The sequence below is a fragment of the Cimex lectularius genome, unplaced genomic scaffold (assembly GCF_000648675.2).
Source record: "Cimex lectularius strain Harlan isolate CLEC.00 unplaced genomic scaffold, Clec_2.1 scaffold410, whole genome shotgun sequence".
Taxonomy (NCBI): Eukaryota; Metazoa; Arthropoda; class Insecta; order Hemiptera; family Cimicidae; genus Cimex; species Cimex lectularius.
The window spans coordinates 166,586-190,485 of record NW_019393008.1 but is presented as its reverse complement, the minus strand read 5'-3'; the positions used below and the strand labels follow the sequence as shown (position 1 = coordinate 190,485).

General features: G+C 32.5%; 1 protein-coding gene across 5 annotated transcripts in view; it reads right to left on the bottom strand.

The window, feature by feature from the left end:
- Positions 1–8,284: 8,284 nt before the first annotated feature.
- The window catches only part of LOC106664507 (poly(rC)-binding protein 3), a 117,039-nt gene continuing 101,423 nt past the window's right edge, over positions 8,285–23,900 (bottom strand). For 4 of the 5 annotated variants that reach the window (XM_024229753.1, XM_024229752.1, XM_014390275.2 and 1 more), the window contains 4 exons: positions 20,870–20,963; positions 20,639–20,792; positions 17,917–18,045; positions 12,762–14,712 (listed from right to left, as the gene is read on the bottom strand). In XM_024229753.1, coding sequence (XP_024085521.1) covers positions 14,364–14,712; positions 17,917–18,045; positions 20,639–20,792; positions 20,870–20,963 — 726 coding nt within the window. In that variant the 3' untranslated portion in view covers positions 12,762–14,363. Of the gene's footprint in view, positions 11,621–12,761; positions 14,713–17,916; positions 18,046–20,638; positions 20,793–20,869; positions 20,964–23,900 lie in introns of those variants that run through there. The other variant, XM_014390278.2, reaches the window with a different exon arrangement.

The window sequence follows — 23,900 nt, the reverse complement described above, 5'->3', positions numbered from 1 at the left end:
TTAATTCGGAAGAATCAGTCTACTTACATTGTATTTCTGTTGTAGACGACACCAAGGTCGGAGAGTGTCAACCTATTCCAATCTCTGCCCATCGACGAAGTAATCAAAACAAATTCACGAGTTAAGATATTTTTAGTAAATTTAATTTCCTTGCATTTGCTACTATTCAAAGAAAGACGATTTTGCTCACACCAATTAATGATGCAGTCCAGCACTTCCTCTGTAAACTAACACAATCGCAAACCGAAGACACACACCAATAATGAAAACTTTCAATGAATATCCTACAGATATCATTGAAATAAACAAGAAAATATGAGCCCTTGAGAACCTTGTCGTACACCAGAAAATGTTGAAATCTTATCCGATACTGAGTTATTAATGAAAACAGAGAAAGAGCGACCATTTAGAAATTATTCGATGAAGGATAAAGGATCACTTACTTCAAGGATTTTCAACTTAAAGAGAAGAATATCAAATTCTTGCATGTTGAAGGTTGCCCAGATAGGATTCGGGCTGGAATGCAAAATTGCAGAATCATCCGAGCAGGTGGGAATCGTTTCGGGATGCATAGTAAAGAATAGCAGTATTAAAAAGGACGGGTCCAAGAATGCTCCCTTGTTGGATACCGGCTTGATATGTTGTACTCTTGTTGCTTATTTTGAAACGGTCAATTCAATCGGATTCTTGAATAAAGTAATATATGGATAGTTCGGAAAGAATACCTGGGGGGAGGGCGGTACCAGACACTATATTTCTATAGGGCAGGTCATCCTCTACAGTGTCAAAAATATTGTCAACGATTCTGAAACGTTGATTGATTTTAATAATGAAACATTAAAAAATTTCTTAAGCCAAGACTACGTTTTTAAAATATGAAAAATGTATATGTTGAAGAAGGAAACGGAGGACTTAGAAACTTAATCCGTCGAAGACACCGCAGATGCCGGCGAACCTTTCACGAATTTTGAAGAGGTTCGACACAGATCCATCACTAAAAATGGCGATAATTTTTATTACAACGCAGACCCCCAAGTGGAACCCTAACAACCTACTACAGATAAGTAAAACAATATCTAGCAAATTTTTGTTTTATCCTTTCAAAAATTAAATAATCTGTAGTTTATGAAGTTTTTAACAGCCCTAACAAAAATTATTTTTAAAAACTCTATGCATCTTAAATACAATTTCATCAATTTGTCAAGGATTTTTACATTTCACGGCTGTGCTATTTCTCAGCAAATCTTTCGATTTCTACTAGACAAATCTCAACGGACGGAATCTGGTGGACTTAGGATAAAAAGAGCCCGTCCAGAGGATACTATCAAAGGAACCTTATGAAAAACGTCACCCAAGGATCAAGGGGTCAATATTAATATTCCAATAAGGATCGCACTACATACACCTTCTTAGGAACCTTTGTAATCGGATTATGGGTTATTACATGGACCTCTGGGAATTTGAAAAGGCTACAGAGCGATATTTCGGTTTTGCATAATCACCAACACATCCGCTTGAAATAAACCGTAAAAAATACGTTTTTCGCGAAGGGGGATCCCGGCGGTACTTTCGCGAACTTATAGAGATTCGGCGCAGATACAGCACTGAAGATGTCGAGAAGCTGCAACTCGCCTGATCATTTATTAGATGTGTCCGTCTTGCAGCTTTTTTTTAATCCTTTTATTATTTAGTGAACATTACATCCTCGAACACCCTTGCAAGAAAAGGGGCGCTGATAGGACCAGAAACCTTCTGTGGCATAGGAACCCACACTATTAACGAGTATCTCAGACAGAAGGACAAAAAAAATAAGGTAATTTTGGAATTCACTCATTGGACACAGATAATCCAAGAATCCTATAACTAATTTTGGAAGGAAAGAAATTACAGAATGTGTCAAGAGAAGCAGGAACAAACTGCGAATCCTAATAGGATTCCTAACAGGACACTGCAAGTTAAATGGACCCTTAAAGAAGATAGGAATAACCCAAAACGACATATGCAGATTCTGCAAACAGGCAGAAGAGACACCAACACATCTATTAACGAACGGCCTTTAGTGCTCTAGCCCGCAGAAGAAATGTTTTGGGATGTAAAATGTGACCATAGAAGAGCTTCAACCATTGAAACCGAGCCTATTAATGAAGTTTCTAGGACTCACTGATGTGCTTTAGGCAGAGCATGGGGGATACAATAGCTCTTAAAGGGCGCAGTATATTACACCCCGAAACTATGTCTACATCTTACATCCTCGAAAAAATTATCTGTTTGTGTTTGATGATTCAATCATAATGTCTGTCAAGTAGGAAATTATATATTACTGGAAAAGGAAGTTGCAGCTAAAGCAACACGTCTGGTGGTCTAATTTGATGGGGAGGAAAAGTTGAATGATCGTATTGTGCGGAGATGGTACAACGGAATCGTGGTGGCATGAGCTTTGTAAAACGAGCAAGTTCTTAAAGTCACAAGAAATTTCTTTCTTCTCGTATTATACCAACCTCAAGGGGGTTAATTTTGGGTATACTGAAAGAAAATTTTAGATTGTAAACTAAACTAACAGGCACACTGAAGATGGCGAAACGCCTGACACAGACCAACCCGGCGAAGAAAGGGAGACCAAAATAATCGGAACGACCAAATTTTTATTTACATAAAATGCCATTGTATTGGCCGAAATTTTTTTAATTTCTAACATATTTTAGTGGAATATATAATTTATATCAGCTATATATGAATCACTGACTGCAGCTGGTAGTTCTAGTCTTTTTTATCGGCTTCGCCGCAAGGATCAGCTGAATTAGCGCATGGTCGCTATGGGTGGCATCTTCTATAATTTGGTAATCCAGCAGTAGCACCCACGCCGTCCTATTTGCTAATGTTAAATCTACACAGCTACGTCCATTTGGGCCCACAAAGGTGGGAGGCGAATCTTCTCCATTCAATAGTACCATGCCAGTATTCTCAATGAAATTCATCACCTTTTGTCCTCTGGCATCCGTTGAGTGGTTACTACTGAGTGTACATGGCACTTTCTTGAGTCAGATCTATGTTTGCTATCAAGTCCTGCACTAGCACAATTTACACATTTTAGATTTTCACTCGTACATACACACATTTTAGTGGAGTATTCCCCTGCACGTTTAGCGCGTTTCTTTCTCTGCCTGACATAGGCGTGATGTATGTCCATACCGTTGGCATTTAAAACATTGGGTTGTCTCCTCATATTTTTTGCTGGACAGACCTGGTAATCTAGGAAAATTTTGGTTGCCTTCACAACCATTTCCCATTGCTTGGGTAGCATTTCTACAACCCAAGATACCAGCTTATCTGCTCCTTCACGGGGTTTACCATAGGGTACCGTATAAAGGGGTTTAACGTTTTCAGTATTGAACTCTTCACCGAATTTAGCGTTATTTTCAATTAATTGCTGGAGTAATTGTTCTTTGGTGAAGACACGGGACTCGCAATATTATGATCCTTGGCTTTATTTGCTTAAGCCCTCGTGGAATTAGTCCTTTTTGGTTGAAGCTTTCAGCTTTCTTTTACTTTTCCCCTGTTTGGTGCTAAAATGAGACATTTCACTTGATTGGATATGGAAGGAAACGGGCCTTTAAATCTACCTTGAGCGCAAAAAGGAGTCCTTAAACCAACTTCCTTCTTGGAAACACGAAGACTACCTGCAAAAGATCAAAAGAAATTTATAATTTCATCATGCCATTACTTTGAGTATCATCCCAAACTCCAGGCATTAATAAATCGTCTGAATTCATTGATGGCCTAGTAGCCTACAATTTCCAGCTGAGGAAGGGAAATACTCTTAATATTGTGCTACCAACTGCAGAATTGTACGCGTCAAAAATTTCAGTCAATATTTATTTAGAAATCGTGAGATGCGGGTCTGGTGTGATGTAGGTTTCAGAAAAATATTTTCTTTATCGGGCCAACGTTTCGATCTTTATTGAGATCATCTTCAGGGCCTGGGATTTACAAACATTGTTTACATATTACAATTACATTTTGGATGTGGAAAAGTAAATTTATACAATGGAAAATATTTTTTTTATATATTCAATCAAAGAATTTCTACTCACTCAAAGTGTTTGTCTTCTGTGTAATTGTGCCAATCTTGCGTGTCGTGTCGAGAGTGCCAGTGAGATTTTGCCATTTTGTGTTTATATACGTTGGATTTTGAAGGGGTGGGGAAGGATGTCGGTATAGAAAAGTCATTTTTGTATAAAGCGTCGGCTTCTTTGAGGTGAAAACAGCCGACGAAGGGAAAAAATGTGTTGGTCAGATTATCATAATAAAGGGATAAAAGTAATCATAAGAAAGGGATAAAATAGGAAAAGGAAAGCTGAATTGTTGGGAAATTAGACTATGTGAAAAATATTTGATGTGTAGAATGTAATGTGATGATATAGGTATGCTATCTGTATCGAATGTGATTAAAGATATTGGCGTAGCTGCGACTGAGTTTACATTTATCTGTTCTGTAATTGATGCTGTGTTTATCTCGGTTGATATAAACCATTTTTTAGAAATTACGTTTATGTTTGTTTTGTTCTGTATGTAATATTTTTGGATTTTTGAAGTCGAAATTGTTTGGTGTTCAAAATGGTGGGTAGCGAGTGCTGTAGGATTTTGCTTGGGTTTTATGCAATCATAGATATGTTGCTTTACTCTCTTGTCCAGATATTGGGATGTAAGACCGATGTAAGTTGCCGGACAGTTTAAACAGTTGATCTTGTAGATTACGTCAGATTTATTTGTTATTGGTGTGGGATCTTTAATTTTGGAAAAAAGTGTTTGAATTGTTTTATAATTTTTGAAAGCTATTTTGAAGTTATCGGACAAGAGAAATGTGTTTAATTTATGTGATAGGCCTTGGATAAATCGTATGGAAATGTATGCTGGTTTGTTTGTATTCGATAGACTTAATGTAGTATTATTAGTAATAGTGGATGGTGTTAGTGTTGAGTTGTAATTGTTGATTATTCTGTTAATTATGTTATTCAAGAAATACTTTGATTGAATAAATAAAAAAAAATATTTCGCATTGAATAAATTCACTTTTCCACATCCAAAATGTAATTGTAATATGTAAACAATGTTTGTAAATCCTAGGCCCTGAGGATGATCTCAATAAAGATCGAAACATTGGCACGTTAAAGAAAATGTTTTTCTGAAACCTACATCACACCAGACCGCATCTCACGATTTCTAAATAAATATCGATTAACGGTCACTAATCACCACACATTTCAGTCAATGCTGCAAAAATCACGGATTTAAAGAGCACTTTTTTTTACGCTTGGCCTACAGCTCCTTAAAACAAACTATTGAGTTAATATTTTTCTTTTGGGTCTCATGTTTATACTTTAATTGTGTTTGAAACTTATTTTTACATGTATGTTTAATTGTATTAAATATTTTCGAGGCGGTTCTTGCAGAAAACGATCCCTTCTTCACAACAAAAAAAAGTGTCGAGAGCAGAACAGAGACATGTCCACACCACAAAAGTGGCTATCCTGCTCACAGGAAAACCTCAAAATACATTTTTAGAATAGCCTAATTTTAGTCCTGTAATTTATTCAAAATTTTAGAACAGAAAATACCTCATTAAAACAGTTTTTTGCCTCTCCTGTAAAATTTAGTTTTTGGAACATGTCCCCTTTGTGCAATCAGTGATTCATAAATCTTGGCTGTAACTGACTGAAATTAATGAACACATACTAAATATTACCAGATTCTGTAATTTTCTAAGGTTAAGGATTAGGAGACTAAATATAACAAATAAGAAACAACAAATATAACAAATATTTTATTAATAATACAATTATGTCTTTTTCAATGTGAGATAAAAATTAATAATATTATTGCCAGCTATAATTAATTAGACATACGTTCAAATGTATGTTATGGGAGAAGTAATCGATTTCCAATTCATTGGGAGTTATTACAAAATATATGACTGGGATATGTAATGGATCAGTTTAAAGAGTACACATCACAGATGCCCATATCTCAAAACAGGATTTTAAAATACTATCACAGTCTGGAAAGAAAGTTTCTCCCATAAATACATTTTTTGTTTTGTTTTTGTTTTCTATTTAAATTTGATACCTAAAACAATTTTCATTTACACATTAAGCATTACCACAAATATATTATTAAATATAAAATTTGTATTCAAAGTAAAAGCCAAACATCCACTGTAGCAATTCTAAAAAATACTGATAAGTTACCAGCATCGTGATGTTGTCAGTTAACTCTCACAACACAAAGATTTGGCACAACACGATCGATATGTTTAATATTGTCTTAGAAATTTGACACACATTTCATAAAATACTATAGAAATAATTATTTTTTTATATTTAATTTTATAATTAAATTAGGACTAGTGATCTTTAAAAAAAAAGTTTTTCATTTGATATAAGCGCTATAAACTAATGATATGATAACATGATATTTCAGATCATTTCATAAATGAAAGCGTGGTTTATATGTATGTATTATATATACTAAATATAGTTTTTTCTTTAATAACTGGCAACATCAAGAAATATTGATAAATTCAGTAACTTTAATTTACTATCTAACAGTTTGAACTTGCACTTTGATGTTTAAATAGATATAATAATAATTAATGTGAGTGATCACCTACAATACTAGAATTTTTTTTATAAAGCTGCCCTTTATATATATAATATAATATAATTTATATATTCATAATCAAAAAATTAAATATTCAATTAGTTATATAAATAAAAATAAATAATTCTCATCCCCTCCCATAAATACCCCTTTATTATACATTTAACATCTGATAAAACTGACTAGACTTAACTGTAATATTATTATATATGTGTCTCCTTTATTATAAAACCATGTACATCCAATATAATAAAATAAATTAACAACAAAGAAAAATAAGTATGATTACATATAATCATGTCAATCACGAGTTATAATACATTTGCACGTTTTTTCCTTCAAAATTTAGAAAAAGGGATTTTAAAATTTATTATTTTTAGTTTTAAATTTTATATTATATATACTTTTCTTTAGTGTATTGACGAAAATTATCCTTTGACTAAGAAGAATGGTTATAATATATTTCTTTTTTTTCTGTTTTGTATATTATTGAAAGACATGGTTATAATTATGTTAAAATCACACCTACTTTTGTATGCGATTTGACCCTGTACTTGAAGGCTTTAAGGCTACTATACTGGTTGACTAACATGAGCACTATCACTCATACAAAAATTATCTAAAATCAAAAGTACAGCAGTGAAATGCTAAATTTTGAATTCATCTGTATACCTTTGAAATAAAACACAGTAAATGCACGAGATTAAGGGGGCCAAGCCCTTAAGTTTTATTTTTATTTTAGTTAATTTTTTTTTTTTAATAAAAAGAAAAGCAAGCATGAGATAATTCTTGGCATTGGTGGTATTGTTGGATACGTTAAAAAAAAAACACAACTTGCAAATAAAAAAATCAGCTTCTCTTATTGCAGCCTTAGGAAGATGATAAGAATTGGACAGGGTTCAGGTTAAAAAAAAAATCTATATTGGGAGGTAGTTTAAAAAAAAAAACTTAAATTGTGGAATAAGCGTTACTCTTAACAAAATGCGACAACTGTATGGGGAATATCACATAAACAATTTACTCAAAAAAGAACAATTAAAAGTGGGACAAGTGAGGAAAAACAAAAATCTTAAATTTCCCTGAGTATCTATATACTAAATAAATTAATAAATTTAAAAAAAATCACATATACAAATACAGTATATTAACTTTAAGGAACATGCTCTATCAAATGAGATTCAAAATTGAAGGTGTTCTATTAAAAATTGAGCAATAAATAGAAACTACTGAGATCCTTGATTGATTTCAAAAGCTGGAAATCAAAACAGTAAGGAAAAATTATATTACTTAGAGCTTTTCTTTTATTTTTACTAAGCCTTAGTAATTATCAGAAATTAGTAATTATCACAAAGGGACAAACAAAACAAGTTGTCAATTTAAAATTCTTCTCATTAATATCTGATCCTAAGTCTAGGCTTATTCCACAAGTTGTAGATAAATAAATAAATAAAAAATTTATTATGTGCAAGGATCAAGTTTTTTGTTTTTTTAAAGGCTGAGGTACATTCGATTTATGTAAAAATAATAAAAAGTAAATAAAAAAAAAAAGAGAAATAAAATGTTCTTTTTGATTAAAACCAATTTTAAAGGTAATTTTTCTTTGACATTCTTATATATTGGTCTATCGCATTTCCTACTCTCAAATCAATATGGGCTAAGGGGAGGGGGTGATGTGATTAATTTACAAACATATAAACGAACAGTGCACACATTCAGATATAAGTGAAAATATACTAGTTAAAATTTTTACATCTATATCTATTTGCTTTATTTTGGTAAGCTGATTTAACAAGAACTTGTATAGATCGATATAGCTCGTTATTTTATTACCTACAATACATTCCCTATGATTGGATAATACTCCTCGTTTTCTTTACTTTGGTAGTTTCCAAGGAGGGGAAAACTATAATAACAGTAAATAATTTTCGCTTTCAGACGAAAAGAAAATTTTCGATTTTTTGAAAATATTCTGAACATGCTGACTCATGGTTTAACAACATTCGTTATCTTTATCAGGGAACCAGAAAATCAGTTTTGTGTTAAAAAAAAATACAAATAAAACATATTTACAAACAATATGAAGCAGTCTTACTGAAATTTTTGTCAGCACATTGTGACACTTGATATGCAATGTTTGAGTTGTTTTTTGTTTTTATGTGCTACCTTTGATATTAATTTCTTTTATTATTTTTTATTCACAAAAATTGTTTAAATTATTAGTGGTTCCTTCTCCTTAACAAATATATTTCTCCCAAGATAACAAACAACAGTACGAAACATGTAATAATTCTAATGCCCAAGAGATATGGTATTCCTGTACGTTATTTCCAATACAATTCTTTAAACATCTATAAAATGTGATATCATTTGGATATGGCTTTGGGTGGTTGAGAAAGTTGTACATTTGTTTTCCTTTTTAAAATTAAAAACAACTCAAATACACTTTAAAACAGTTTAAAAAAAGAAAACACTAGAAAAATCCTATCTATACATATCACAAAATACTACAGAAATGGCTTTCTCAGCAAATTAAACAATAAAACTAACATAATAACTATATTCCACTCAAATATACAAAATTCTGTAAAAAGTGCACATAAGAATGACAGGCTGTCATCTAAGATCTAAAGATTAAAGCAAAACTCGCTGCCACAAAGGCAAAAGAACAAAATAAAAACAAGTACTACAGTGACTAAATCCTAATGTGAAATATACTAATAGCAGAAAGAAACGACAATGACTTCATAGAACTTTTTTTTGTTAAATATCCCTACAGTTAATACTATGATTGTCTAAGTCAAAGTAAACTGTAAAGTCTTTCCGTTCCCTAAGCTATTTCTCGGACATATTTAATGAGTTTTCAAAAAACTCAACAAAAACTAAAAGACTGTTCACATCTTTAATCTCAATTTTTCCTTGGTATAATATCAAAAACATTTTTTTTTAATAGCCTTCATAATTCCTATTCTGAAAATAAATTATAAATATGATATGTTATTAACTGAAGATATGTCTCGAAATTGTAAAAAGTAAATTAAAATTTAAAACAATCCGAAATGATAATTTTTTGTTTTAAAAATCACAGTTGTAAATGAAAAATATTAAATCAATTAAGTACATGGTAATAGCAAAAATTGCAATTGTTGAAGCAATACAATTTACTTGTTTGTATGAGCATAAAAATTGGCACAAATACCGTCAAACAGTCTAAAAATTTATATTAATTTATCATTTCACAGCGGTACAGAATACTGCAAACGAATTTGGCACAAATTGCGATTTTCCTTCGTCTTTTTGTAACTTCGCGCAATTAAAGAGTTTACATTTCAAAAAATTTGGCTTTTCTTAAAATTTCAAATGGTTGTCAATAATCATTTAAATATGTAACAAACTGTATAATAATAACGTAACAACTTATTTCCTAGAAAATTGGTATTTGTTTGCATCACATGCAATTTTTCTTTTTAAAGAAATGCGATCGATTGATACCGCGAGTAAAATAAAAACGGAAATTTTTTTCAATAAATAAACAAATAAATAAAGTAAAAATATTTTTCAAACCATATTTACATATACGGAAGACTAAACCAAATTAGTTGCCGCAAAAATAAATAAAAGACAAAAAGCAAATAACAATAAATAAAATTATTTAAACTCATCACTATATTTTATTTACAATAACTAATAGTTCATGTGTCTATGTACCCTATAATTTGATCTTTCTTCCAATTTTGGTCACAAAATTTCTTACTGCTCGTATTGGCTATCCGAGCTCGATTTTCATCAATTACCACAGTAATTCTCACATAAAATGTCCTCAATGCGCCCTTAATTAGTATGAATATTAGTTCAAAAAAATAAATGGCGAATGAACTCTTTTTACGCTTTCCTTTTTCTATTTTGTAAAATTTTCGACTATAACCTCGTATTACCATGGCAACTTTATTACCCTAACGATCAATGCTATAACTATTGAAATACAAAACATAAAGCTTTATTTTACAATATGTAATATGGACCCAAAAAGCTTAATTAATTTGTCATTCTTGGCACTATGAAACCCGATTGCGTTCTATTACCAAGCTTAATTAAAACACTATTCGACTCTTTTCCATTAAAAATACTATTTTAGATTAATATACAACACCAAATTTCTACACTTCACCCTCAGAAAACATTAAAAAAATCAATAAAACATCCTAAATCTAAACACATAGTATTGATTATACTATTATTATTGTAGATTATTTATTACTTTCAATGTTTTTTTTATTATTGTTTTTGTTTTATTTGGCATCATTTTCAAGAGCCAACATTTTGCTAACATCATTTAGCAATGACAGAAATACTAAATCTGATATAATAGTGAAATATAAAAAACAGAAAAAAAAGAAGTCAAAACAATGTTCAGGCACTCAGCTTCCGAATTCTTCCCCCCAACTCATTTTAACATATAGAATACTGCTTTTTAAGCATACTTGCTTACAATCTAGGTGTTGACTTGTATTTTTCACATTTCGGAATACCAAAAAAAATTATTTTTTGTAAATATAATAAAAAACATTTTCAAATTACACCCTCATTTTATATTGTACTCACTTTCCTTAAATAAATAATTTCGAAAAGACGAAAACAATTTCACTCTAGTTTCTAGAGGATTGTTAAAAATGAAAAACCTTTCCTCTTAAACAAAGTTGCTCTAATAAAAAATAAAAAGCATTACTTGAATTGAGAAATAAAACGATGTAGCACGATTCAACAAACTTAAGGAAAGTGTACATTTTAATAGTAAATGGAACAGTTTGATGTTGATTGTATTACTCGACTTCAGCAGGACATCGGAGAAATGGTTATACTTACGCCGGGATGTCATTAATGAATCGGCGTCGGAAGCTTAACGATGTGATTTGGAGTGATGTAGTGATAACCTTGCATTGCCATCCCAGCCGTTTCCATCGATATCCTAGAAAACATGGAACAACGGTCATTATCACTGGAGCGACACTGTCGTTTCAAGTCAAATGGTCACAGCTATTTTATTTTAATGGCTAATGATGTTGACAGAATGTTGATGTTTTCTCATGGGGTTTTTGAAATGAATTTAAGGAAAGGCTTGCTGCCGTTATTCCAGGTTTAGGCTTATTGATATATTTTGTAAATGTCTTCAATTTTTAAAATGGGCCATTATTTAAAGGGTACTCGGATTTTTGAGAAAACTTTTTTTTTTTTGGATGGAAAACTGGGGGAATTATTTAGGAACTTTCATGGCAAGGCAAATTGCGATTCGAGGCTATGGTTTGAAAAAAAAAAAAAATAGGTGAAATCAGCACAAAGTATTTAAATATTAAAGAATTGTGGAATAACAATCCTCTGGGTGGAAAATTGGGTATTCAAGCACGAGGAGGCTGGTTGATCAAATTATTTAAAAATAATAGAAGACAAAGCAATCAATTATTGCATTTTTTGAACATTAAATATATTATTTTATCATAAATATATTATTTAGGTTAGCTTATTTATGATTTAAATGGGGAAAAAAGACAGAGCCTCGGATCACCGCTTGTTAGAGTTAAGAGGGTATGTACAATTATAAAGGTGATTACTATGGAATATATGCACATACTTTCAAAGGGGGAAATTAAAATGATAAGGGAAGAATAAGGGCTTAAATAAAATAAAAATTATACAAAATTAGTAAGCAAGTATAAAAAAAAAGTTTGTGGGTATGGAAAGAATGTGCATATAGCTTTGGTGTAGGAATAAATAATATCTGGAAGGTAAATGTGTCGCTTACCGGATGTGTCGGATTTTTGGCAGCTTCGTGGAACCTTGGCTGGGAAATGATGAGGGGAAAACTTTCCTTCGGAAGTGGGAGTTTCTCTGGTTCTTGTGACTCATGTTTGGGTACTAGTCACCAGGTTGGGATAATTATCGAAACATCATTAGGATAAATTTGAACATAAAGCAGATTATTCATTTAGGTACACCCTTGAAAATAAATATTTCGTTTGAGATATATCACAGAAAAAGAAAAAAAAAAAGGTAGTTTGTCTTTTTTTTTCTGAGTAGTGTCTGAGGATATAGTTTCCTAAACAAAAATACAATTTCAGGATATGGATATTTTAATTATCACTAAAACTAATACATCAGTGAATACAGTTTCTGTTGAAATACCTAGAATTTTTTTAATGTTGGCAAAATAAGGAGAATAGAAATACATTTTTTCATATTTTAATGCTAATAACGTATACAGTAGAATACAAATTTATTATCTAAACCTTATTAATAAGAAATTAACCAATTACCACCAAGAAATGGCGAGACAATTATGAAAAACAAATCAAATCAACGCAGTAAAATTTAAGACGGAGATCCCTGAACACAAGAATATGACCCATATCAACAAATTTTAAAACACCATCATTGAAAAACATACGAAAAAGATGAAACGTAATATTTGTAATTGTACAACTATTACAAAATATAAACTGCAGAATAATTAGAGGCAAAAGTTCAGAGTTTGTTAATCATGCTTTCATATTATATTTGTTAGCTCAATTTTTGTGTGTTTAATGTAGATAATTGCAATTCAATTTCATAAAAATAAAATTTCATACAGAAAAATGTTAACATATATTTATTATACAAATGGGAAATTAAAATCCCCTATTTTTACCATTAAGGTATTGAAATAGTCAGTAAAACAATAAACTTTGCAATAATTAATGTCGTGCACATTAAATGTTTATGTGTTCTCAGGGCTCCATTGAAAAGAAAGAAGTAAAATATGATGCAGCTACATAAATGCTCTGCTACTGAATTTTACTCGTTTCCATTTATAATTTAAAAGTCAAACATAATTAGCGCTAGGAAAATATTTAGCAGGTAGATAATAATTACACTCTCTTTTTATTTAGAAATAAGAATTAATAACAAGAATTTAAATGGAGATAAAACGATATATCTTATAAATTATATACAAACCAATATTACCAATACCAAAGTAAAACAAAACTGTTATGATAGACGGGAGGAAAAAAGTTCATACATAAACATTAAAATAGAACACTGTTATATTGAAATTTAATGTTAAGGGTACTAATGTTAACTCTAATACATTCAACACCAATTAATTATGCAAATGGAATACAAGAGTTGATTAAGTTGGAATAGAGTGATTTTTACAACTGTCACTAGTTAATTTCTACAAGAAAAAAAAAATTAAAAAAATCATACTTATATACACATCTTACACCATGAAAAATAAAAATCTGATATTGAAAGTAGCAGAAACTTAGTTTTATTTGAAAAATTAAAAAGACCATTTTGTTTTCAATTGAATGAACTTTACATGCTAACAAATGTGAATGTTTTGAAAAAAGTTAATGATTTAAACTTAACAAAACAGTTACTTGTAAATTGTCATTTTATAAAAATCTAAAATGGAAAAAGAAAAACTAAAAATAAACAATACTATATCTGAAAAAAAGAGTTCTACTGAGTAAAAATAAATGCAAATAAATACACGTGTTCTATAACTACTTGTTTCTAACTAAATCAATGCAATTTATCTAAAATCCATAACAAAGCTTTCACCCTTTCTTATAAAGTTCATTTTACAATGTATTATTAATAAAAATGTCATTATATCTTTAAAATTGTTTTTTGAATAATATGATATTAAAAAGACCGATTAAAATTTTAAATTAGTAAGGAGCAAACTTGTTCCTTTCATTTTTCATTTTGATATCACTAGAGGCCGAACCACCAGGGGACCTTAGACGCGGGGTGAAAGATTTGTTACGGTGGACGCCGGTCGTTTGAATCGGCGCACCGGGTGCTCCGGCAAGGCCTCCCAAGAGGTCGGTCAAGCCAGAAAGAGCCGTCAGAGATGTTAGAGCGTTAAGGGCTCCGGGTTTTGTGAGGAGCTGAGCCAGCGGCAAAGCACTCGCTACGGGCGACGGACCTCCACTGCCGCCGTTTCCACCTCCACTTGAGCCGTTACCGCTTGTGTTGCCGCTGCTCCCTTCGAGGTTCGCTTTCTGGAGTTCGACACTGCCCAAACGACAATAAGGAAACACCGATAGGATAAAAGGTTAATTGATTATAGGTGGGACTGCTGTTCACAATTTAATTTTTTTATTTGTTTGTGTTCAATCCTTCGCAAACTCCTTTTCACCTTTATTCTAAGCTTTTTATAAATTTTTTTTATAAAAACAGACCATCTCCTATTTAGAAAGTATAATGAACTCAATACTAAGGCAAAGTCCTAACTAGTTGGTATAAATCTTGTGAATTGAATATTCAATAGCAAAGTTTGGAAAGTTCTTAATGAGAATAAAACTCACCAAAAAACACAATTCATTGTCGTATTAAGGAAAAATTGATGTTACACTGTGGCAGGCCAATCAACCAAAGCCCTAAAAGTTTCATAACAACTTTCTGGGAAATATCATTTTAACAATCACAACTTAATATTCAGGATTATTGCATTTAATCTGTTCAATTGGTTATTTAAAAGTATTTTGGTCTTTTTTAAGATATTGTTTTAAGTCAATAATGACCATATTTTAGTTGTGGGTGCTTGAGTGAAAATTTCTTATGAACAAGCACTTAAAGCCAGAAACACACTTACCGATGCTACGCCATGCGACGCTACCCGACGCAAATCCAAACTCCGATTTTCCATAACGTTGCATTACCCCCGTGCACATCTACCTGATGCTATGCCATGCTAACCTATCCGACGCTCTGCGATCCCCACTGTCTAGATTTTCGTCGGGTCGCATCGAGTACAGTCGAAGACAAAAGAACCGGACACATATTTTTATACAAACTACATGTATTATTGTCGTTATATTAATTACAACATACTTACTTTAATATAACTGTGGTTAAAAATTAATTATTTTTTATTTAAAAAATTAATTTTATAATGGTTTGGTAGAAAATTAATCAAAACACCGGAATACGATTTTTTGATATAATGAATTTAACTAACAATTTATTGTACTCACTTCGGCGGTACATATACTAAAATTGGAACAATTTATTACACGGTTTTGCTCATAAAATTTAATTAGCAATTTATTTCATAGTTTTGCTCGTAAAATTACACCATTTTGTAATGTCGGGTAGCATCAGAACAGGACACTCATATTTTTTGTAGTTTATTTCAAACTAAGTACATGTAATTTTGTTGTTATATTAATTACATGTTATTTTAATGTAAACCAAATTAAACGAGATCAAAAGTGCATAAGTTTTTATAAACATTGTTTAATTATGATGGTTAGGAGTAACTTTATTTAAAACAATTAAGTTTAACAAACAATTTCTTAGATGGTTGTGCTCATAAAATTTAACTAACAATTTATTACAAGGTTTTGCTCAAAATAGTGCATTAAGAACAAACGATGCATTGCGATTGTGATCGTGATTATTGTGATAAACGCTGTGGACTGTACGTGACATGTACTTGCGTCGAATAGATGTGCACATCCCACTAAAACGTGGCAAGGCGTCGGGTAGCATCGGGTAGCGTCGCATGGCGAAGCATCGGGTAAGTGTGTTCCCGGCTTAAACAATTGTGAAGGAGATATGCACCATGAAAATAATTAGGTCAGGCTGATCTTTATTGACAATGATGTTTTCTCTGGGTAGCGACTGTTTTTTTGAAGATCAGCTGGTTCTTTTCCTCAATTTTTATTTAACCTTTGAGTCCGCACATCTTGTAGATTAAAATATGCTCGCAGGCTGGTGCACTTTTTTTCATAAAAAACCATGATTTTTATTTATATTTATTTATTTTGAAATTTTTTAATTCTTTGTCCAAATATAAGATTTAGTACGAAGTGCACCATGTGGAAATCAACAATAACTGGTTCCCTTGGGAAAGCTGATTAAAAATGAAATTTGCAACTTCTCCACAACAATGCAACTAGCATACTGAAAGGGTATCTAGACCCTCAAGTACTCCCCCCCCCCAATCACCATAAGTTTTGCCCAATGGTGCACTGAGTGGACTTAAGGGTTAACATATTCACCGTGGGACCGTATCTTTACCGTATCTGATTGTTGTCCGTAATTTTAATATTGTAAGTAAATGTTTAAATTTGTGAAGCGTGTTTATCATTAGAAATAGTATCGTCCTTTTGGAGACATATTTTCAAAGCTCAACAAAGGAACTAATGCTTTTCTTTCTTACAAATTTACCTTAACCCAGAATTTTATATATGAAAATACATAAGTAATTTGTAATTAAATATTAAGGAGTTCGATTTTTTGTTTCAACTAGACCCACAAGTAAAAATTCATTAATAATATAAATGTAATTGTATTCACATATATTTTAATTATTGCCAAGTTGAACACTTAATTATTCTTTTAAAAATTTATTTTAAAATTAGTGATGCAGCTTAACAGTGTTCGTTAGTTTTCATTAGTGATTGTCAGGAATGATAATGGAAAATATTCAGGCTGAGGTTGTTCAGGATGAATAAAATTTAGGTATACGATCCTGGTTTATGCTTAAATTCTACGCTGAGAAAAAAAAAATCAATTTTTTCTGAAATAGGATCAGGTTGGTCTTAGACAACACAAATTCCTTCAAGACTAAAAAAAGAAGTTTGCTCAGGATTTTTATCACAGCAGTTAGGACTGAAATAAAAGGTTAAGACATGGGTTGTATAAATATGGCATAAATAAATGATACAAAACAAAGGCTATTGTAAATTTAAAAATAAAAACTCTTAATTAGGAAAAAAATTAAAATTGGGTAACTATTTTATTTTACCACTAAGGTAAAAAACCAAAAAACTATTGGACTTTTATTTAAAGAAAGGAACACAGGAACAAATTGGGGGAGGTATGGTTTCCATTAGTGTACAAGCTAATTGTCATATGTTATAGCAACAAAATGGTGAAAAGCACTAAGATTAATAGCAACCAAGCAAAATACTATTATCCATTGGGAAAAACATACCTAATTTAAATTATCTAAAAAAAATATAATAACCGCAACAACTGTTGATATTATCTCTGTGTAATTATATACATGAGAAAATTGTTCCTACAAAGGATTATTTTTTAAGGGGATTTCTTGAGAGTACTGGAAACTGGGATAATTGTGGTGACTAGTTTTTTTCCAAGATTTTTCGGAGATTGAGTGATTAAGGGTAATGTGACGAGTACTCTTGGATTTCATCGGGGCGGTTTTGTAAATCATAGCAAAGGGTGAATAGAAAAATGAGAACTGACCTCATGTTGATCAAGTACTGGGCCAGCTGAACGGCATCAGTGCTTCCACTGATTGTTATCGTTCTGTCTGTTGATCCTCCCTCCCGCTCCTCACAATTGCTAATTCTGATCATGGCTCCACTTATTTGCCTGAAAATTAATAATAAAATGAATTAAACAAGTCACTTTTACTTTGAAACTACTAAAAATACAATCTCTATTAAAAATAATAATTTAATTCATTCATGTCAAAATATCAATTTATACTGGATTGACATCTTAACCCATTCAGGATGGTCAGCACTATTCGTTCTTCAAGTTTGGTACTGAGAGCATATCATGCTCATCCCTTCCTCTATGAAGGCATGCTATTAAAGGCTAGTCCCCACTAGGGTCAAAGTCAGCGGAACAGCCCGATTCAATGTTGCGCATATGTTTAGGGGCTGCCCTGCAATAATAAGTCTACACTAGGGGCAGTTCCCTAGAAAATGTCTCACTCAGGAGTTAGGTCTCCCTGCCACTGTTACTATTAATTAAAAATAGAAATCAAAGATGGCGGGTCTGAAAATTGTTTAGTACAACAATAACATGGCGCAATTTTTTATGCCACATTTACGCTCATTGCTCGCCTCGTCACTCACTACTTTTGCGAGGGGTATTCGCACATTCGTTCCCCACAGCACACTCGCCAACTGTTCAGTTCACCAAGGCAAGCGGCAGCCGCTGTGTTGTGTTGACAGTATTTATAACTAATTGGATAAAAAGTAAAAAAAAGATTTCACCAAAGACGATGGTGGATGATACCATGTCATCGCTACCGAACTAAGTATGGAAAGCGACTGGAGAATTGGCAAACTTTTGTAGAATATTACAATTAATTAAGGTTTTTAGTTGAGATAAAAAGTCAATGGCACGAGCGGGATTCAAATCCACGATCTTAGGCTAGATACGCCGCTGCTCTACCACTTGAGCTATCGTGACCTCGATCCACTCGGACACTAACTTCCCATTTCAACCCCACCTTTTGAATGACATTGACTTTTTTATCTCAACTAAAAGCCTTAATTAATTGTAACATATTAATTGGTCAAGCGGACCACGAAATTAGTGAATTTAATGATTGAAAATGAAGTATACTTCACTAAAGCTCTCCGTGGCCATTGCATTTGTCGCCGAGAATCAAATAGATCACACGACATTTGAAAAATGGCAAAAAGGAGGGAAAATTCAAAAGGTGCGGTTGAGATGGGAAGTTGGTGTCCGAGTGGATCGAGGCCACGATAGCTCAAGTGGTAGAGCAGCGGCGAATCTAGCTGAAGATCGTGGGTTCTAATCCCGCTCGTGCCATTGACTTTTTTATCTGAACTAAAAACCTTAATTAATTGTAAAATTGTAATATATTTATTGGTCAAGCGGACCACAAAATTAGTGAACTTTTGTAGAATGTTACCAATTGATTTTGACTACATGTCGGGCAAAATTGAACCGTTAATAAATAAAAGAAAAATTAAACAGATAATGCCGCTACCAGCTAAAGTCGGCCTAGCCATAGCTTTAAGATTTTTACTTTCTGGTGATAGCGTTTTTTTTTTTTTTTTTTTTTTTAATTCACGATTTCAAGTTCAATTATATCTATCACTGAGTTCACCTCATCTGTAAGGGGCCTTTGACTGGGAGTGGCGAGGTGATCCATGAGACAAATGACGAGAGGACCATCTACATGTTCGCCTCACGGTTTGACTCACCGCTCATGCGAATGTGTAAATGCGGCATCAGACACATTAAGGCTAGAAGAGGGAATGGGATTTGTCAACTTTTTAAGGATGATGCCTAAATTTTGAAAATCATTTGGCGGTTAGAAGAAACAGGTGTTTATATCCAAACCACATACATTTTTTGGGCGATGCACCACTTTATCTAGTATCTACTAATTTTTTATGTTCCTGTTTAAATTTATTTTTTAGTGTGTACTTTTTTGTTTTTTAATTTGGTTTTTCAAATTTTGAAAACATCATATTTTTGTTCCAATTCACAAATTGTTTTTGCCTGTTTCTCACAGTTCCTGTGAATCAACACTTGTCACATCCCACAAGCAAACGCTTATTTGTAAGTCCTCGATTAACTTTAAAGTTAATTCAGTCGTCCACATGTTGAGAAAAAAAAAAGGGATAAGGAAATAGCACGTGTATCAACTGCTGGCGTTTGAATGGTGACTGGCGGCTGTCCCCAGAACATGCGTCTACACTTGCAATATTGCGCAATATTATATCACTGAATTCCATTTCGATGTGTCTCAAAATCTTGACACAAAATACACTCCGGATACAACGGGACATGTTGCGGGATCTATCTCAACACTCCTGATTCAAACGAGATTCAGCCCCACAACAATGACATGCAGCTTAGAGTCCAAGTGTGGACTAGCCTAAAGAAAATGATATCGTCCGCTTGAGCATGATCGTACGCTCTTAGCCTTCACTGGGGGAAGCAAGAGCATATCATGCTCACCGTCCTGAATGGTTTATCTTAAGCAGATTCCAATTAAATGCATAAGCGATTTTTTTTTTTTTTTAACTGGCTGGCTGGGTGCTATGGCCATTGCTAATGCCTTCATAAATTAACATATAAACAGAAAAACCATTGAAATATAAGTATAAACAATTTATTAATAAAATGTACACACTTTATTAATAAATTGTTTGCAAAGTTTAAAAAACTATCATATTTCATATTTTTTTATTACCTTATTTCAGCTATCTTAGTGCCTCCCTTTCCAATGATGCAGCCAATAAGATCATTTGGAACAGTCATTTCATGAGTCTGCTGACCTCCTGCAGGCTGGTTTCTTGTATTCGGGGTGTTTGTGCGCAGCTGGCTCCCAGCCAGAGCAGCCAAAGCTGTACGCAAGAAAGAAAAAAAAATGTAAATTCCAATTTCTTTTTAATACAGCCCTAGTAGAAATTTTGAGACTTACCTGCTGGGTTCAAACCTCCCGTATTTGCAGAATTGAGGCTGCCGAGGCCGAGGGCTGCAAGTCCAGCTAGAGGGCTACCTCCCATCTTTCCCATCTAGATTAGAAAATAATACTTTAGAAAAGCAAATCCTTCTGACAAGTGGTAAACAATTTTTCCCTTAAATATAATTAAAACATGTTTTTTATAATTTTTTATTTGGCGGGTTTGGTTTGACGGTGGATTCAAAATGAAAAAGTATAAACATTCTTGGTTGCTTATGTCTAAATAACAAACTGCAACATCTCATGCCTAAAACACATCATGCCAGATGATATTTTTTGAAAAACATTTTATTCATAATATACAGTAACATATTTGTATGCTTTTTTGATATATTGTCGATACTGTAATGTGTAATCAATTAAGTCATAAAGTGTGATATAGTAGACAATAAATTACAACACTTAACTCATTAATAAATTATGCAAAATACCATGCTTAACACAATTAATAAAATTCATCTTTAGATTTTTTTCTGTGGAAGAAAAGAATCACACTACTTGTTTCATAGATTCTTACTTTTTTTTACAAATTTATTTATATTTAATTATGTAGTAGTATGGCAATAAATTTAGTCCTAAAAGCATTTTTATTATGATAAACAACGCCCGGAAAAAATGTCTTTCGTTGTAAACTATAAATACATTGCAATATGATTTAACAAAATGTTTTTGTCAATTATACATTATGTTTTGCAATATACTCCACTCAGTTATAGGCATTTTTTTTTTTTTAATTGTTCTTGTTTAAAAATAAAGAAGTGACTGATATTATTTTTATTATTTACAACAGGATGAAAAAAAAAAAAAATTATCTGTGCATTATAAGGCACTGTTCCATACGTTCAGAAAAATATTGGAATTATATTTATAAATCAATTAATTAAGGTTTTTAGTTGAGATGAAAAAGTCAATGTCACGAGCGGAATTCGAGTCCACGACCTTCGGCTAGATACGCCGCTACTCTACCACCTGAGCTATCGTGACTTTGATCTGCTCGGACACTAAGTTAGTCGTGACACTGACTTTTTTATGTCAACGAATACCTTTCATAAATATTAATTAATTGAAAAATGTTAATTGGTCAATCGGACCATGAACTGTAATGGATTTAATAATTAAACTGAAGGATATCTTCACGAAAGCTCTCCGTGGCCATTTCATTTGTCGCCGAGAATCAAGTAGACTACATGACATTTGAAAAATGGCAAAAAGGAGGGAAAATTCGAAAGGTGGGTTAAGATGGGAAGTTAGTGTCCAAGTGGATTGAAGTCACGACAGCTCAAGGGGTAGAGCAGCGGCGTATCTAGCCGAAGATCGTGGGTTCGAATCCGGCTCGTGCCATTGACTTTTATCTCAACTAAAAACCTTAATTAATTGCAAGATATTAATCGGTCAAGCGGACCACGAAAACTAGTGAATTGTATATTAATTTTGCAAAATAAGGAAAAATCTGGTATCTTGTAAGAATCTTAAAAATTTTCGTTGTCGATTTTCTAACGTTCTACAAATCTCTTGAGTGCAAATTATACTCAAAAGTTATAAATTAGTTATAAAACTCATAACTTTTACATTAAATTAAACTTTTATTAGTTAAAATGAATTAAAAAGTAAATGAAAGCTCAGTAGCAACTTGCATAATTTCTGTTGCCAGTCTAGACTGGGTAAATGAGCACGTACGAGCCGCTTGCTGTGAGCTTCTAGAGTTTAGAGTTGGTTTTTAAGACGAGCACAAAGGGATGCTCACAGTCAGTTTAGATGGCATAAAGATTGTCAGTGTGTACGTGTTTCCGAGTGAAACCCATAGTGGTGTGGTCAAATGAAGACGTACTGACACTAATATAAACATATCGTTCATATTTTATACTGGGGGACACAAAAAATGAGAATTATTTTAAAAATTTTTTTTAAGAGGACGCTTGATGGAGTGGAGTAAAAATGTCTCCTGCTTTGAAATTTGGGGAATTATTGTTAGTAAATTTTCAAAATCAGTAGGTGATATCGTTGTAAAAATTGTTTATTTATATTCATATGCTGCTAATGCTTTGGAAGTTCATGTCCAACATCAATTCTAATTCAACCAACTTTTTATAAACCCCACGGCGCCAAAACCACTTTCTATCATTGCAGTAGTCAGAGTTTCTTGTTCCCAGCTCGTGATCAAACTGACTCATGTAATGCTCATAAGAAGCTCAAGCATTCATTTTTTGGATTTTTTTGTGAACCTATGTGAGTGGCTCACAAGTGTATACCCACCTAAACGAAGTTGTTTTTCCTGACTGTGTTTTTAAAGCTCAGAAGTTTCAAAGCGATAGAAGGTAAAATTTCACAGAGAATTGACAGCCGTTGGATTCAAACTTGGGACTTTTACTATACAGTGAAGAGCACTGTGTCAGTCAATACCTCAATGTCCCGGCCACCTATGCCTCTTCTTCTCTAAGTTTAATATTTTTTATTTAATACAGTAGTGCCCAGCAGCCCCCAAGGAAAAGGGTTGGTTTATCGAGTTCTTTCTGAGAAATCTACTTGAAGAAACGACCACAAACGACACATAACAGAACATGTTGGACATTCCATATCGGATACTGTGTAGAGTTAGTTCAACACGAATATTGATTTTTTAAAAGGTAAACAGTTGATCTTTGTACCAAAAATATCAACACCGTAAAATAATTAACGGTACTCATGCGTGTTGAAAATTGTTCAAGTTCAGTTTCCCTTCGCATTTCCATCAACCGATACTAAATTTCCACTGGTGGTATTGACCGCTTTTTCGTTGCTGTTGAGTACTCTCAATGCACTTGTACAGCTCAAATGAACGTTTGGTTTCGCTGAGAGTATAAAGACATTAGTCAAATTAGAACATGTGACTAAAATTGTGCAAAACATGGTAGATTCAAGGGTAGCTGTTCAAAGTTTAGAAGACCTAAAGGTAATTTTTAGATTTATATAATTGAACTCATTCAATTGTTTGTAATTCTTGAACCAAACA